The following is a 15,485-nucleotide window of genomic DNA, read 5'->3' as shown; positions in this document are numbered from 1 at the left end:
CAGAGAGGCTTCCTTCTGGGCCAATCGGCCCTCCGTGCTGTCAGCTGAACACCGGATTGGATGTTGATAAGCTGTCCTGTTCTTCAGCGCAGCAATTCAACTTTGTCCCTTTAAACAGACTGTGGCAGTTCTACACCTTTCGCCATAGAGGAGCGTATCGATCTGATTGTCTGCTGCGCTTGCTCTCCTCCTGGATAGTTTCATTGAAATTTCATCAGCTACTTTGATGTCAGGATAATGACGCTGACAACAGACATGGTAGGATCCCACTTTGTGTAAGAAACTCATTCAGGATGAATGTTTAGTGAAAGGGAATGGAAGGAGGCAAAACCTAGTGAGACAGATTTTATTTAATCAGACAAGTGAAGGAGGAGACCAAACAAGTGATGGCCTAATTAAGAAGATTGTGTTTCTTTCTTCTTTTTTTTTTGGTTAAAGAAAATAAGAAAGCTATAAAAACAATGTTTTTTCTTTTAGGAAACAGAGAATTCCCTTTGTCTAAATTACTTATGCTTTCAGGAGCACGGAGGAATGGACATCTTTAACCTTCTCGGGAGCACAGAGGAGTCAGACGGTGACCACCGGTGGACACCTAATGATGTGTGTTCCTGAAACATTCAACGCGGTTTGCTCCAAACATAGTCGCTCTGAGAATATAATCAAAATCTCATATTCATTTAATGTCAAAATGAAAGTCTATACCCTGAATGTTAAGTGCATTGTTACCAGCGGCCAGGCCTGACTGAGCATAACATTGTTTGTGTTTGTTCTCATTTAACCCTTTCCTAGTATTTTCCGCTGCTTTCTAGCAACTTGTAATGGATTTTCTATTCATTTTGGGATTTTTTACATTTTAAATATTTCTAAAACATACATTTGCAATGATTAAAAAAAATATGCAAATTGTACTTTATTTTGTACAAGCAAAATTCTACACACAGGCTCAAATAGACATCTCTGCTAATAGTTGGATTAGGAACCAAGTTTTAATAGTCATCAGCAAGCTTCTGGTGTAAGTAATAAAAAAACTGAGTTCATTATAATTGGTTGAATTCCTGCCATCTATGAGCTCAAGGTTGACAGTGACAGAAGAGAGCCAGCAGGCTTCAGGCATATTTGAGGCTATGAGTTTGGGTCAAATAATCGAAGCATGAACAAAACAATGATCCCTAACACAAATTAAAAATAGTTTGGACATGGACAAAGCAGGCTAACATTAAACATCTCTGATGCTTTGCCCTAAAGTTGAGACCTAAACCCTTTGGAAAATGCGTGGATTATTCTCAAAACCCTCGAATGTTTTAGCATTCATTTCAGCGCTATGAACACTAAAATACGTTCTTTGCTTGCCACAAAAAGTGTATCATTTGGCAACGACACGCTAACGAACATTTAACCAAACTGCAGAGGGAGTTCATGAACATAAAGGTAGTCTGAGAATTTAAACTGATTTCATTCTACCAAGAAGGGAATTTTTGTAAAGACAAATTGTGAATATCATTTTTAAATGGCATGTTGAAAAGCTTTAAGTTGTTTCATGGAAAAGCCTTTATTGGTATCACAGCAATTAAAATTCTTCCCATAACTGCTATGAAAGTTTGAACTCTGGCTGCTCCACTCCAAAGCATTAATAACATGGTGATAAAATTAAATCATTATTTTAAAGCTAAGTTTTGATTCTGTGTGGATTCAATGAAATCACATGTAACCTCAAATTCATGCACATGATTCTGTTTTTAAGTTCACTTAAAGTTCACTTTTATCCCCGTGACTAAAATATCTTACCAGACCTTTATCTTCTTGTCTGTGCTTGTGTACAAACAGCAAAGGTGCCATAAGTTGATGTGCACTTCTTCTCTTCAGACTCCAAGCCCTCAAAGCAGTGGTGCTGATGACTTCCTAGATACTCTGCTGCATGATTCCTCCTCTGTGCCAGGGTCCCCCCTCTGGTCACCCTGTACCGCCCACAATGGTGTTAACGAGGACATCCTGGCTAAGCTGACAGACTGTCCCCATCCAATCTCCTGCACAGGGTTCCCTGCCTTCGACATTCGGGTTTTTTCCCAGGCTCCAGATATGGAGAACTCGCCTGCGGCAAAAGAAAAGCTGCCTGACGTGTCCATTGATTTAGGTAAGGACACAAAAGTGGAGACATTTGCAGAAACGGATCAAAACAGGATATCGCCTCTGCAGGGAGAACTAATTTTTGTGTTAGGAAAACAAATTGAACAGCAGGGTTTCGCAAGTAACGGGCAGCGAAATGAGAACATTGTGAGGTATTGCTTTTCATCGTGTTCGTCTCTGTTGTGGTGTAATGAGGGCTATTAACTGCAGGTCTGGGAGCAGGCATTTATTTCTTTTTTTCCCCGTTTCACTTCATTTGGATGATTAAAAGCTTGTTCAAAAGTGGTTCAGGACGCAACACAACAGCTTTCTTTTGTAAAGTGCTCTTTTTTAAGATAATAAGCTGACCTTGACGAAAGAAAAACTGTAAATAAATGAAATCTGAAACATCTGAATGACACAAAGCACCACCCAAACATAAAGAAAATATTCATATTTTTGATCACAGCAAAATATGTGATAATTTTTCATATTTTGTGATGTTATAACCAGATACTTCTGCGTATTTTGCTGAAATTGCGTGCTACAGCCAACATAAAGTAGTCTGTAATGATTAAATGGAAATAACATGGTACATCGTTTTCAAATTTTCTTGCAAATAAAAATATAAGTAGTATGACAGATTATTATTCATCTACAAAATGAGCTAACACTTTGTAAAACCTCATTTAATTGCAGCTTAAAGTTTAATTAGCTTTGGAAACATACATTCTTGCCCATTATTATTTTCAAAATGGTTCAAACTCAACATTAAAACACATGTCGACGTTATTTTTCAAGTCATGCCACAGATTGTTCTGTGGATTTCATTCTGGGCATTGACTAGGCCATTCTAACACATTAGTATTCTTTCTTTTAAATCGTTCCATTGTCTTTGTTTCCTGCTTGAACATTGGATTTGAGTCTCCACCTGTGGCTCAAGACCTTTGTATCCTCTACAGGTGTGTTTTTCAAGGATCACCCCATTTTTAGCTCCTCTCATCATCCCAGCTACTCTGATCAGATGAACTAATTAGAGAAAATATTGTAGACTTGCGTCAGAAAACGGAGAGAGGAAGACTAATTAACCCAGAGGGATCTGGAAACCTGCAACAGACTGGTGACCTGTCCAGGTTGTACCCCACCTCTCGCCTGGAACGTTAGCTGGAGATAAGCACCAGCACCTCCCGACCTCGCTAGGGACTAGGGTGTTAGAAAATAGATGGATGGATGGATGGATGGATAGATGGATGGATGGATGGCTGGCTGGCTGGCTGGCTGGCTGGATGGATGGATGGATGGATGGATGGATGGATGGATGGATGGATGGATGGATCTGGAAACCATAAGGAAAACACTGAGGTTTACTGGACATCATTAATCCACAGTTCTCTCACATTTCAATCACATTGGCATCTGGACTGCTTTGATTCTTTCCATTTTCAGCCATTTAGCTGTGGACTTGCTGGCTGTGCATAAACATGTCAATGTGTGACAGTTGTGCATGTAAATTGCACAATCATGCTTTGGTCTGAGACTGAGACCCAGATTGAGGCAAGCTTCAACTTTCGGACAGATGGCCTCAGTTTCAACTTCAGAATGTTTTGGTATTCAGAGAAATTTATGGCTGGCTCAGTGACTGCAAGGTGACTTTCACCCCCCACGCGGTTGAGCATTGGTATGCTGCGCATGGGGTCATATGGTGCTGTGGGCTTTATTGCAAAACATTTCAATTTCAGTAATGTCAGACCAAAGGACGTTGTTCCAGAAAGATGCTTTCCCCTGAAAAGACTTTTTTGCAACCATTTTGTCGATAACCTCCACAAAGGACCTGCAGCCTGCTTTAATGCCAGCCGTTCTCTTGATTGATGAATGCATAGATAAGTTCCCTTTGCTGTTGATTAGCTAATCAATGCATTTGATTGGTAGAACCTCCTACCTTCTTACTGTCTAACATCTTATGCCAATAGAAAGGAATAGAGGAAAATAATTGTTTTTTTTCTACTCAGGAATTGATTGTAAAAGCCAGTGAACACATAAAAACTATTATTGCATATAATATGGAAGCTTGTCTTGTCTTGATATTAATGGCAATATTTAAACAGACATATTTTGTCCCAAGATGTATCAAGATATAGCCATGAAGAGGGTTTGCTAACTTCAGGTTCTGCTTTTCTTTCTTTCTTTCTTTCTGTTTTCCTTTTTTTGGGGGGATGATATGGATTTGCGACAGACTGGCGACCTGTCCAGGGTGAACCCCGCCTCTCGCCCGGAACGTAGCTGGAGATGGGCACCAGCAACCCTCCCGACCCCATTAGGGACAAGGGTGAACAGAAAATGGATGGATGGATGGATGGATGGATATGGATTTGTTGGCATCTTCAAGTCATGACTTTCAGCATGCTCTGGAGCCGCTAGCAGCCAAGTGTGAAGGAGTCAGGATGAGAGTCAGTTTATAGTTTTACGGTCTGTACATCCTCTGCAAGAACAAAGAAGTTTGACCTCTCGCCTAAGACTGCAAGAAAATCACAACGTCACTCATTTCTTTTTTCACGAGACATAAAAGTTTGTCCATATAAATTGGTCTTCAGTCTGAAGGTTCCAACTTAAATCTATCATCTCAAATAAGCAGAAGACAATGGGTAGATGGATATTTTCCTGATAATTTTAGAAGTGATAAAGCATATGGAAATGTTTTATTATGCATCCATTTTATAATGTTCTAATGCTTGTAAGATATTCTAGTTTAAGAGAAAGCACATCTTTTTTGTATGTAAGATTAAAGGAAGTGGAAATCAGACAGCAGAAGTAAATTTGGAACCAGGTGAAACATAAACTTGCAGATTAAATACTTATTTAAATGCTTGATTTAAAAAAAATTACATTTAGTCATTTGTTTCTTTTACTTAAGCTCAGTTGAAGAAAAATATAAATTGATGAAAGTCAAACTATTCTGTTGGGACCGTTCAGATCATTTTTATGAAAGTGTACTACATCTTTTACAGTTTTACCATTTTCAAGATATTTGAAGTGCAATATGGTGGCTGAAATATAAGAACAGGAATTAAACAGAATAGTTGCAATCGACGTCTTCGTTCGAAGCGGCTAATGTTGTGTTAGCAGCGGGAATATAAACCCCGGGAACAAATTGGAGCATCATCACTGATGAAGATAATCTACCAGCCCTGCTGTCTGAGTTTCTGCTCCTGTTGTGTGAAAACAGCTGCTTTTGAACTGTGACAAATTCAAACTGTGACAAACCATGTTAACTCAGTGTCTCATCTATCTGATACCTTCTTCTTCCTCACCTCATCAGCTCGTTTTATGCCTCATCTGCCTGCGGCGCTCCTTATCTTCCCTGCCATACCCTCTCTCTCCTTTGCTTCAGTCCTGTTCCTGAATAGGATGCAACCAAAATATAATTACATCTCAGAGTTTCCGATATGAAAATTAGATCATAGAAGCACAACTTCTATCGTTCCATCTCTTGATTTTATTTGTATGTAGACTTATTTTCAAAACTGGCCTTGTAGATAAAGCAGCCTCAATTTCATGTCCTGACTCTGTTGCTGCTGTAGCAACAGAGCTCTCCTCCTCCACATCCTCCTGGCTCACATTTGCAAAGCACAGCTTTTTTTTCTCCCCCTGTTTTTCAGAGGAAAAGCTTTTACACGGTCTGAAAATCACTTGACCAGTCAACAGCAGCTGCAGGCTCGCCTTTCACTCACACTTGTCACTCTCGGCCCTTAAAATCTCCACCAGCCAGAAAGCTCGAGGTAGATGTGGTGCTTTATTAACGAGCAGAGCAACCGAATAAATAAATAACTTTCTGGGGGTTTAAATACATGACTGTAAACAGATCCATCCTCCTTCTTGACCTAAAATACAAAAAACTCTTGTGCAGCACTCTGCTACTTCCTCTAATGTTTGAGGATGACAGAGCACGAGCTGCTTTTTCCTTAAACCCAACCCAGTTTTGAGTTACATTCATCTGGTTTATTGTTTTGTTTGCTTTTTCTGTGTCATTGTGCAGGCTGGGAGTCTGAGGGCTGCCATGAGGAGTTTGGCATTACATGCTACCTTTCCAACAGCCAAACCCCACTGCTGCCATCAAGCCGCGCGCTCACAGTGAAGGACCTGCTTTTATCCAGTCTGGGACAGAACGTAAGAGAAGCTCAGCGTCTATCTGAAGCACATATATTTCTTTAAAGTGCATATTTTAGTATTTTCTCTACTATTTCTTTTTGATTTTTCATGAGCATGTACAGTTATCTTTATCTCCATGTCATAAACTGAAGAATTATTATTTCCACGAGTATTTTAGGTGTTGACGGTGTCTTAGTGCTGATTTGATTTGCTGTTAATTTGGCCGGGAGTCTTTGTGAATGAGATTTTAAAGGTCATTCAGTGAGACAAAGGAGAAGGAAGTCAGTAGAAATGCTGCCTGAGAGCAGTAGCTTGGAGACTTAGCAAACTGGCATCCTACTGACAAATTTAAAGTGACTCTGTGATGATATACAATTTGAATATTTATTTGGCTCAGATACTAAGAAAAGAATTGAGCTTGTGCTGCAGCTATTTATAGTCTTTTGACTTTGCATGTTTTTTTCTTAAAACCAAAATGCCAATTCATTCATATTCCTAGGGATTGCTTTTGGTGGGAGATGAAAAAATCTGTCCTTTTCAAACAAACTTACCAACATTTCCTTTATTGAGGACCTTTGGGAAAAGTAGTACTTCTCACTCTATTGTCTTCTGTGTTGCCAATAATCCAGTCAACCACATATTCTCATTGGGAGGGTCTTTGTTGCTAAGAAAACTGTTTCCTATTAACAACAGTAAGTCCGCCTCTGTTGTTACAGACAAAATATCTTCATCCATATATGGTAGTGCATCTTTTTTTATTATAAAGGCAAAGCTGCTAATGCTTGAGTATTGTCGGAAATGTGTGTCTTAGAATGACATCTTTTTTTTTTTAAATCAAGAAAATAAAGACAGTGATTTATTTATACCACATTTTCAAGAGTGTTAGGAATAAAATATGATGAACCTATTCCGCTTTTTAATCAGTATTAATGAAAAACAATCAGAGTTATTATGTGCCTTATTTTCCACCACAGACCTCCTGGTTGCAGCCCGCTCTCCAACAAGCAGGAAAATAATTTTCTGAACTAGTATTCCACTTTAATTTCCTTCTTCTACCTGAAATTGTGTTTGACAGGCACAGCGAATCTCTCAGCAGTCCTTGCAGGAGCTTGTGCTTAATGAGGATGAGAAGAAGCTTCTAGCTAAAGAGGGCATAAGTTTACCCTGCAAACTGCCCCTGTCCAAGGTAAATGAGCAGGTTACAGATGTAGTGCAGTTCCTGCACACACATACACACCCCGTGCCAATCCGATTCACATCTTTGAAAATCTAAATCTGGAGGCCCTGTTTGCCAACTTCCTAACCCACTTTTGTCTCACTTACCTTTCTCCTCTTCATATTTTTTCGTTTCCTTGTTCTTACGTCCGTTTCATCTTCGTGACAAGTTTGAGGAGAGGATTTTGAAGAAGATCCGGCGGAAAATCCGTAACAAACGCTCGGCTCAAGAAAGTCGGAAGAAGAAAAGGGAATATGTTGACAGGCTGGAAGGGAGGTAAGAAATCAACTTACTGCAGCGTCGTCACTGAAGGTGACATTATTAGTGAGTAGCTTGACCTAGAAAATTACAAGTTTCATCTGCAATGAATTGTACATCCTGAAACATCCTGTAACCTATCGACATATAAAAGACCATGAGGGGAATCTGTGGATCAATGAGACAAACATGGTGGAGGTGTTATGACTGGGGCTGCACTGCTGTCTTAGTACAATCTGTCGCAATAGATTAATTCTGTTCTCCTGGAGGATAATGTTTGACCATCTGATTGTGAACTCAAGCTCAAGCACGCCTGGGTTATCAGAGAAAACATAAAAGAAAGGTTTTGAAATGAGTGGGTCAAAATTCCTCCACACTGGTGTTGAAGATTCATTGGCAGCTACTGAAAGTTTCAATTGACTTCATAAGGGACAGAGTGTATTAATCAACATGAGTACATTAAAACAACCATGTTTATGTGCCACATTTAGCCACAAGAACTTATTTTCATCTGTAGTCTCCTGGCAAATTGATGGTGAAAAATAAAGAAAAACAACTGACACAAACACGGACGAACACACGTGATTTACAGAAAATGAGAATAAATGGTCAATAATTATACAAATTTGCAATTATAAAAAGCAAGTCACACCCATAAAAACATTTAAAGCAATGTTTTAAAAATGATTGAAGTTGTTGCCAACAATGGAGTCTCAACCTGTTAGGCACAGCAGCAATTGCTCTTTCACTCAGGGAGTAACGTTTGTACACAGCTATAACTCTTAGAATTGTCTTGTTGTTTGACAGTATCTTTCATAATCTGCAGTCCTTTTAGTTTACATGTTTATAATTGGTCTTGGGTGTATTATTACCAAACCTCTCATAAATCAAAAGAGGAATTTGCGATTTGGAGCCAAGAGTTTATACTGGACATAAAACATAAAAGAAAGCAAGCGTTTAAATCATACAGGTTATGCAAGATGTGACAGGATGTGCGAGAAATGTCTCGGGGGCCATAAACAAATGTATAGTTTTTTTTAATCATTTGTGACATAGTTGTTATAATTCCTGGGAGCAACTGTGACTCTATTATCCCAAAGACATATTTCCTCTATTAACGGTTGACAGTGATATCGATTCAGTGGAGGGGAAGTGCAACCGGCCTTATCTTGAACTGTCATGTCACAGAACGATAAGAACTGTGGGACATTTTGATACCCACTACCTCATTCACTTTTGGCCATAATCACAGGAACCATTTAATGCCGCAGAAGGCTACCACTGATCAGCAGGCTAAACACAAAGAATCTATGACATAACCCATTTATGAAGCAGAATCAACAGAGAGACGCACTTACAGTGGTTTCGTAAAAGTATTCGCACCATTGGAACTGTCTCTGTACTTTTCATATGACAAGATTTGTTTTACAAATCAAAATCCGAAAAATGCGGCATATATTTGTCATGTTAAACTATAGGAAATACGTCAAGCTTTTGAGATCTCACAGGGCCCCGCTTAATCCATCCTCCAAGAATAAATGGAGTGACAGGCCGTGTGTGAGATTATTAATCAAATAAGCAGCTACGATGCCCGGTGGCAATGCTCTGAAGCAGTTGCAGAAATCATCACAGCTCAGGTAAAATAATCGGTCAGCAGGAGCGCTATTGTCATGACTTTAAAATTCATAACAAGTCCTGCTCGCAGTTTGCTTCAGACCATGAAGGACACACGGCAGACGCGAGAGAAAGTTCTCAGACAGAACGACAACAAAAAAAGAAGAAGAAAAGAAAACATTTCAGCCTAGATGCAAAACACTCAATGTACAGAGAATGTTCAGATGCACTGCTTCCTTTGATACTGATGCAGACACGTAGAAAATGCATTAAATCCATATAGAAAAAGAAGGCATCATTACAACATTCTAGGAGTTTCCCCAATATGTCCCTGCTGTGTTTCCCTCCAAGATCTAGAAGGAGTCTGTTTAAATGTTTGAACGGCATCTGGGCTCATGTGTTTGTCCGGGGCTTTATGTAGGTCACGTCCCTTTTTCATTTTTTGTCCCTGCGCATTTGCTCACTTCCTCATCATTTGTTCTTTCTCTTCTTGGCGTTTCTTGTCTGTGTTCATGTGCAGGTTTTGCTCCTCTGCTTCTCTATGCTCATTTCCTCAAATATTCAGCCGGTCCCTTACAGCCAACGCAGCCACGCAGAATATACAAGGACTGCAGGTCTGTTGACGCACACCCCTCACCTTTGTCCAGCAAACCAACACACACGCACAAAGCACACATTCGCTCACCTTCACCACGTCTCTACCTATCAGCGTCGTCGCGCTCCCTTCTGTCGACGGGCGAAGCGGGAGAAGTCCATCCTCAAACTTTTTCGCTTTCCTCGGTCTCCTGGGGCTTTGAGGACCTGCGAAGCCTGAAGGAGAAGCTTTGGGCCTGGACGGTCGTCACCACGGTACACCTACAGGAACACAACAACGGAGATGATTACGGATCTTGGCAGAGCAGAAACATGTAGTGGTGTTGGCTTGTGTGTCAGTAGAGTGAGCACTTTAATTGCTCTTTTCAGTGTCTGTATTTGACTGTTATGATTTCAGTGGTGCACAAACAAGATGCTACTAGCCAGAACCTGTGCAGTTATGGTCAGTAGGGAGCTACAGTTGCACTGATGTCTGATAAAACAAAACAAAACAAAAAAAAAAGAACAAGGAAACTCCTCAAGGTTCTTGTTCAGGTACATGAGCAGGAGATTCACCCCTTCATTTTATTATGCACTTTAAATACATATAGTTTAAATATGTCAGGAATGAACTTTAACTTCCTCTGTAACATTTCAGTGAAATGATGATAAAGCACAGGAGCAAAAGAGGTTTTCAAAATAAAATTTTGCGAAAATGCATTTTTGTTTTTCTTAATTGCTTTGTGTCAGGTTACACAAACATGAGGTACATGTCAGCACATTTGTGCACTTGTTACTGTTCGACCATGTGGGACACCGTTAACGGTGCCTTGGGAAGGCATCCATACCGTCAAAATAAAACCACAAACCTTAAAGAGCTTAAATCATAAACTGACATAACATGGAAGGAAAATGATACCCAGTTTCTACGACTCTTTATCGATCAAAACAGGCTAACTGAGGTCTCCCTGAGTCAATCTTTTTCAGAATAAAAGTCATTACTAATTACTCTTGTTTTATGTTTGGGGTTGTTCTGTTTGATTGTTTTTGAAACCTCTTGTAGTGTTTATTGCCCTGGTTTTAATGCCATCCAGGAAGAAAAGTATTACCCACAGAAAAGCTTTACCCTAAACACAACTGGAGCATTGTGTTCAGGGTGATGTGCGGTGTTAGTTTTCCACCACAAATACTGCTTTGCATGCAAGTCAATTTTGCCCTTGTTTGGCTGAAGCTTCTTCAGCATGTTTGCTATTTCCTCTACATAACTTGTAGTAAGTATTCTCTTTGTTTACTTTCTACAGTGGATTTTTTTCTCCACACTCACCACTTACCCTAGTGGATAGATTTATGGAGAGAAAAAAAATCTCCCATCAACAGATTCTCCCACATTCAGACTCTAAATGTTTAGTTTTTTTTCCCATGGCTTTCTTGTATTTAACTCCATTCATCTTTCCATAAACTCTAATCAGGTTCCCTGTGCCTGGTTTAGAAAAGCAGCCCCACATCATAACACTGTTGCCACAATGTTTCACTGTGGCGATGGTGTGTTTTTGGGTATGCAGGCACACAGTATGTTTTAATTTGGGTCTTATCTCACCAGAGAATCTTTTTTCAAGTGTTTTCCGCACACTTGTTAAATTGGGACTGCTAATGACTTCTTTCTTGTCTCTGTCTGCAGTTCCTCCAGAGTCATCTGCTTCACTAATAGCTTCACTCTTTTCTTGCCTTCCAGTGAAGGTTGCTCTTCAAGTATTGATAGCTTTGCAGGCCAGTGCTCGGGATATGGCTCCACAAACTAACCCTGCTTTAGATTTCTCCAAAAGTTTCTCTCTGACCTGCTTGCTGGGTTCCTTGGTCTTAAATACTAACACTGCACGCCCCCTAAAGGCTGTTGGTTCACCGACGTACCTCAGCGGCCTTCACAAAAAGTACTGACACACACTCAGTTGGACTCCTAATGAGAGTACAGAAATATTAACATGTAACACCCACTCTAAACTCGCTCCAATGGCTCTCTATCACTGTAAGATCCGAGCCTTTCTGACTCATCAGTGCAGCCGTGGAAATGCTCCTCCCTGTCTACAACCTCAACACGTTCCCTGCCTTCCACATGGACTCCTTCACAGCAGAACAAAACTACACACAATGCAGAAAAAATTTTATTTTAATTTAAGTTGTAAATGTATTTATTTATAGTTTTATGCTACTGTTTCTAAGAATTTGTAGCACCTTCAGATTTGATCTAAAAATATATATGGTATAATAAGAAAAACAAATTTTTGTTAATATTATTATTCAGCAGACTGTTGCTTGCACTGGATTTTGTTAAGTGGTCTCAGAGTTAGGGGGCAAAAATACATGACATAATTTTCCTTCCACTTGATAATTATGCTATTATTACTCTGGGTCAAACTACATAATCCCCCCCTAAAAAAAAAAACAACTTACATGTTAGCTTGAGGATGATCTTCGCTGCTCATGCCGAAATTCAGGCAGAAATAGACAGGAAAGAAAACATTTGCTTTGCAGCTCCCGTGTCTTACAACAAGTGATGGATACTGTGAAGATGCATCTGCAGACTGTTTGTGGTTCAGCAGTCACGTCCAAAGGACTTGAAGCATGTTCAAGCACCAAACACTTCTAGCATCAGCTGTCAGCGAAACCTCTGTCCTCCCAGTTATTATCTCGAGTGGGCTCTCTGTGCGTGCTACACAAAGAACAGATTTACGAGATTTTTCTTTTTCAGCATCTTCTCACAACTGTGAATAATAGTTCAACTTCAGCTCCATCATAATCCATCTTGAATACTGTTTGAGTTCATATTCTCCAAGAACACTGGACAAAATGTTTAGAAAAAGGCTGCGCCAAGTGTGTTGTGTGATGTCTAGAGTCACACATTTTGCACACATTTGTGCACAGCTAATTATGATATTTTTGTTAGCTTCTAATGACGTGTTTAAGTAAGAGAAACAAAAAACATAAGATCTTACAAATGTAAAAGTTTTTTTTGTCCATAATCAGGCTTTGCTGTGCTCTGGGCATCCAGGATCTCAGTATGTCTAAAGCGTTTCTGTAACAGTCCAGAACGAGTGCAGTGGCTCAAGGCGAGAGCTGCTAGGGTGCATTTAACAATTTAAGAAAAGAGGGATTTCAGCAAATCTAAACCAAAACTGCAAGTACGCTGCACAGCCTGGAGTCTGAAATGAATTATTGATCACACAACTTTAAACAATGTTTTCCTGTGTATTAATGGAAAGTTCAGAATCTGTGGGTAGAAATTCAAACAGAATCCGACTGTATCAGTTTTGAGCTGAGGTGCTGCTGCTGCCAGAAGAGAGAAAGAGAAAAAAAGAGGCCAGAGGTGGGAAAAGATCATTCCAGGTATAAATGTTGCAAAGTTTGACCATCTAGAGGGTTTATGAGCTTTTGAATAAATACATTTCACAACATAAAGTAGTTGAACATAACTATATAACATTAATAAGTTAAACCTGTAATTTAACAAAATATTTTGACATCAGAGAAATGGACACAGTGAGCTATGTGATTTTGCATTTCCTGCTTTCCATTCAGTTTAAAGGGGTGGTGACCTTTAAAGGTCTTGTATTTTTTTGATAAGGTGACATTAAATATGAAATTCTAGAGCTGGTTCAAAAAACAAACCGTAAATCTTGGATTAGTAGATATTATCGGTGCTGTGGTGGATGATAGAAAAGGACCCCAGAATCAAATCCCATATAAGACCCCTGTAATCTTGTGGCGGCTCTGCATTTAGCAAACTTTCAGAAAACAATCTTCAGGGGACATTTAAAGTCGAAGCTGAACAACTTCAGGAAGTAATTTGGAGAGTCTCTAGGAATATTTCTAAAAGAAAATAGTCTGTCAAAAGTTCTATTTTTCTTTTACTGCCGGAGATAGAAATTGGTGTTTGACAATGGAAGAAAAAAAAAAACTGAATTGAAATAAAAAATATTGTTTTCTCTTTACCTTTCTGAAAGTGTGTCCACATTGTTCAGCTTTTTCTGATGACGAATATAGATTAAAGTGACAATTAAATGATCGTGTTTAAAGGGTTTTTTTTTCTTGTCCTCCTTCATTTTTTATTTCATCTTTATCACAAGTTTTTGTCAGAATGTGCTCGACCGAGCAAGAACACTGAAGAGCAAGCTGGCTTTTATGATCCTTGCCAGGAAGCCCATTGCAGTGTCTGTTCGACACAAAGAAGGAAGGCGGAAATCTGCTCGAATAAAAGCCTGTGAGTCCGCTTCGGTGTGACAGAAGAGCTGTAGTTCAACTCGAAGCACCAATGTTTGCAAAACAAACAAAGAAAATCATCTCGCTTTTATTTTCCCTCATTTTGAGCAGCAACATAACGAGTTGAGAGAGAGGCGCTGCGTTTAAGATTCTTCCCCAGCTCTACTACTTAATTGCCTGTAAGAGTCTGATGAAAATGAAAGCCGACACCTTTAAGCACCTTGAAGAGCTGCTGCAGAATGTAAATGAACCGCTCCACAAGGAGGAGACGTTACCAGCCGAACGTACATCTCCAGCAGACTTGGTACTTGGTAAACATTCGATGAAAGCAAAAAACACATTATACATATTACTATAAACGTGTCCAATGAGTTTAGGAGGAGAGCCTGTTATCAATAGCAGCTAAATGGCTGGAAAACCTCTCTAATGTATGTATGAGAGATTGGTATGATTGAACCCACTGATTGTGAGATAATGACAGAATTTATTATTTAGATGCGTCTTAAGTCTCTCCTTGTCTCATTGCTTTTTCATTTGTATTCACAATCCTCCATGCTGAAATAACTCTAAAAAAAAATTCCAATGCCTTCAGTCATCTAGAGTCGACCTCTGGGTAATTTAATCTCAGTACAAAGCCAGCTGCTCTTTGAAGGTCTCAGAGTTTTGGCAGAGAACATTGGAGAACAAACAGCATGATGAAGACCAAGAAATGGAGCAGATATGTCAGGGACAAAATTGTGGAGATGTTCAAAGCATTGTTTGGTTATAAAACAATGTCCCAGCTTGGAACACGTCACAGACCACTGTTGCATTCGAAGATAATAGAACTAGAAAAAATAGCCTAAACTAATAAGGAGAGTAATAATCAGACAATCAACTAAGATGCACAAGACAACTAGAAGTTGAAGAGATCCACAGCTCGAGTGGAACGAAAAAAGACATTGTCAAGAGGAAACCTTTAACAAATCTCAGTCAACATGTGGAAGGGGTTCAGTTCAGTCAGCTGGGATCCACTAGTTGTGGTTATTACGTTCACGGTCATATAAAATCTAAGTGAGACAGACAGAAGACTGGGTGTAAAATAAAATGATAATAATAGTAATGATGACAAAGACAAAATACTTCTCTTTTTCGACAATGAAGAAACAAGAATAAATAGCCCAGTAATTGTTTTTTTTTTTTAATTAAAGTAAAAATAAAAATTGATAACAGCGGGATGATGAAGCTTTTCTCCCTGCCCTCCCTGGTCCTGTGATGATAATAACAGTTAACGGCGCTGACTGAGCTGTGCGCACCCACAGTGCGCCGTCCAGCGGCAGAA

General features: G+C 39.4%; 1 protein-coding gene across 2 annotated transcripts; it reads left to right on the top strand.

The window, feature by feature from the left end:
- Positions 1 to 8,046, top strand: LOC114146014 (cyclic AMP-responsive element-binding protein 3-like protein 3-B). 2 transcript variants are annotated; one of them, XM_028019742.1, is made up of 6 exons: positions 1 to 258; positions 478 to 600; positions 1,864 to 2,131; positions 6,137 to 6,267; positions 7,325 to 7,435; positions 7,635 to 8,046. In XM_028019742.1, the coding sequence occupies exons 1-6, from the start codon at positions 238 to 240 to the stop codon at positions 7,743 to 7,745; spliced, it is 765 nt and encodes a 254-aa protein (XP_027875543.1). In that variant the 5' UTR covers positions 1 to 237; the 3' UTR covers positions 7,746 to 8,046. The 2 variants fall into 2 exon arrangements, with proteins under 2 accessions (XP_027875543.1, XP_027875545.1); XM_028019744.1 differs by having other exon boundaries at positions 3 to 258; positions 520 to 600.
- Positions 8,047 to 15,485: the final 7,439 nt, after the last annotated feature.

This window comes from Xiphophorus couchianus, chromosome 6 (assembly GCF_001444195.1).
Source record: "Xiphophorus couchianus chromosome 6, X_couchianus-1.0, whole genome shotgun sequence".
NCBI classification, from domain to species: Eukaryota; Metazoa; Chordata; class Actinopteri; order Cyprinodontiformes; family Poeciliidae; genus Xiphophorus; species Xiphophorus couchianus.
The sequence above is the reverse complement of the archived record's forward strand: the minus strand, read 5'-3'. Positions and strand labels throughout refer to the sequence as shown.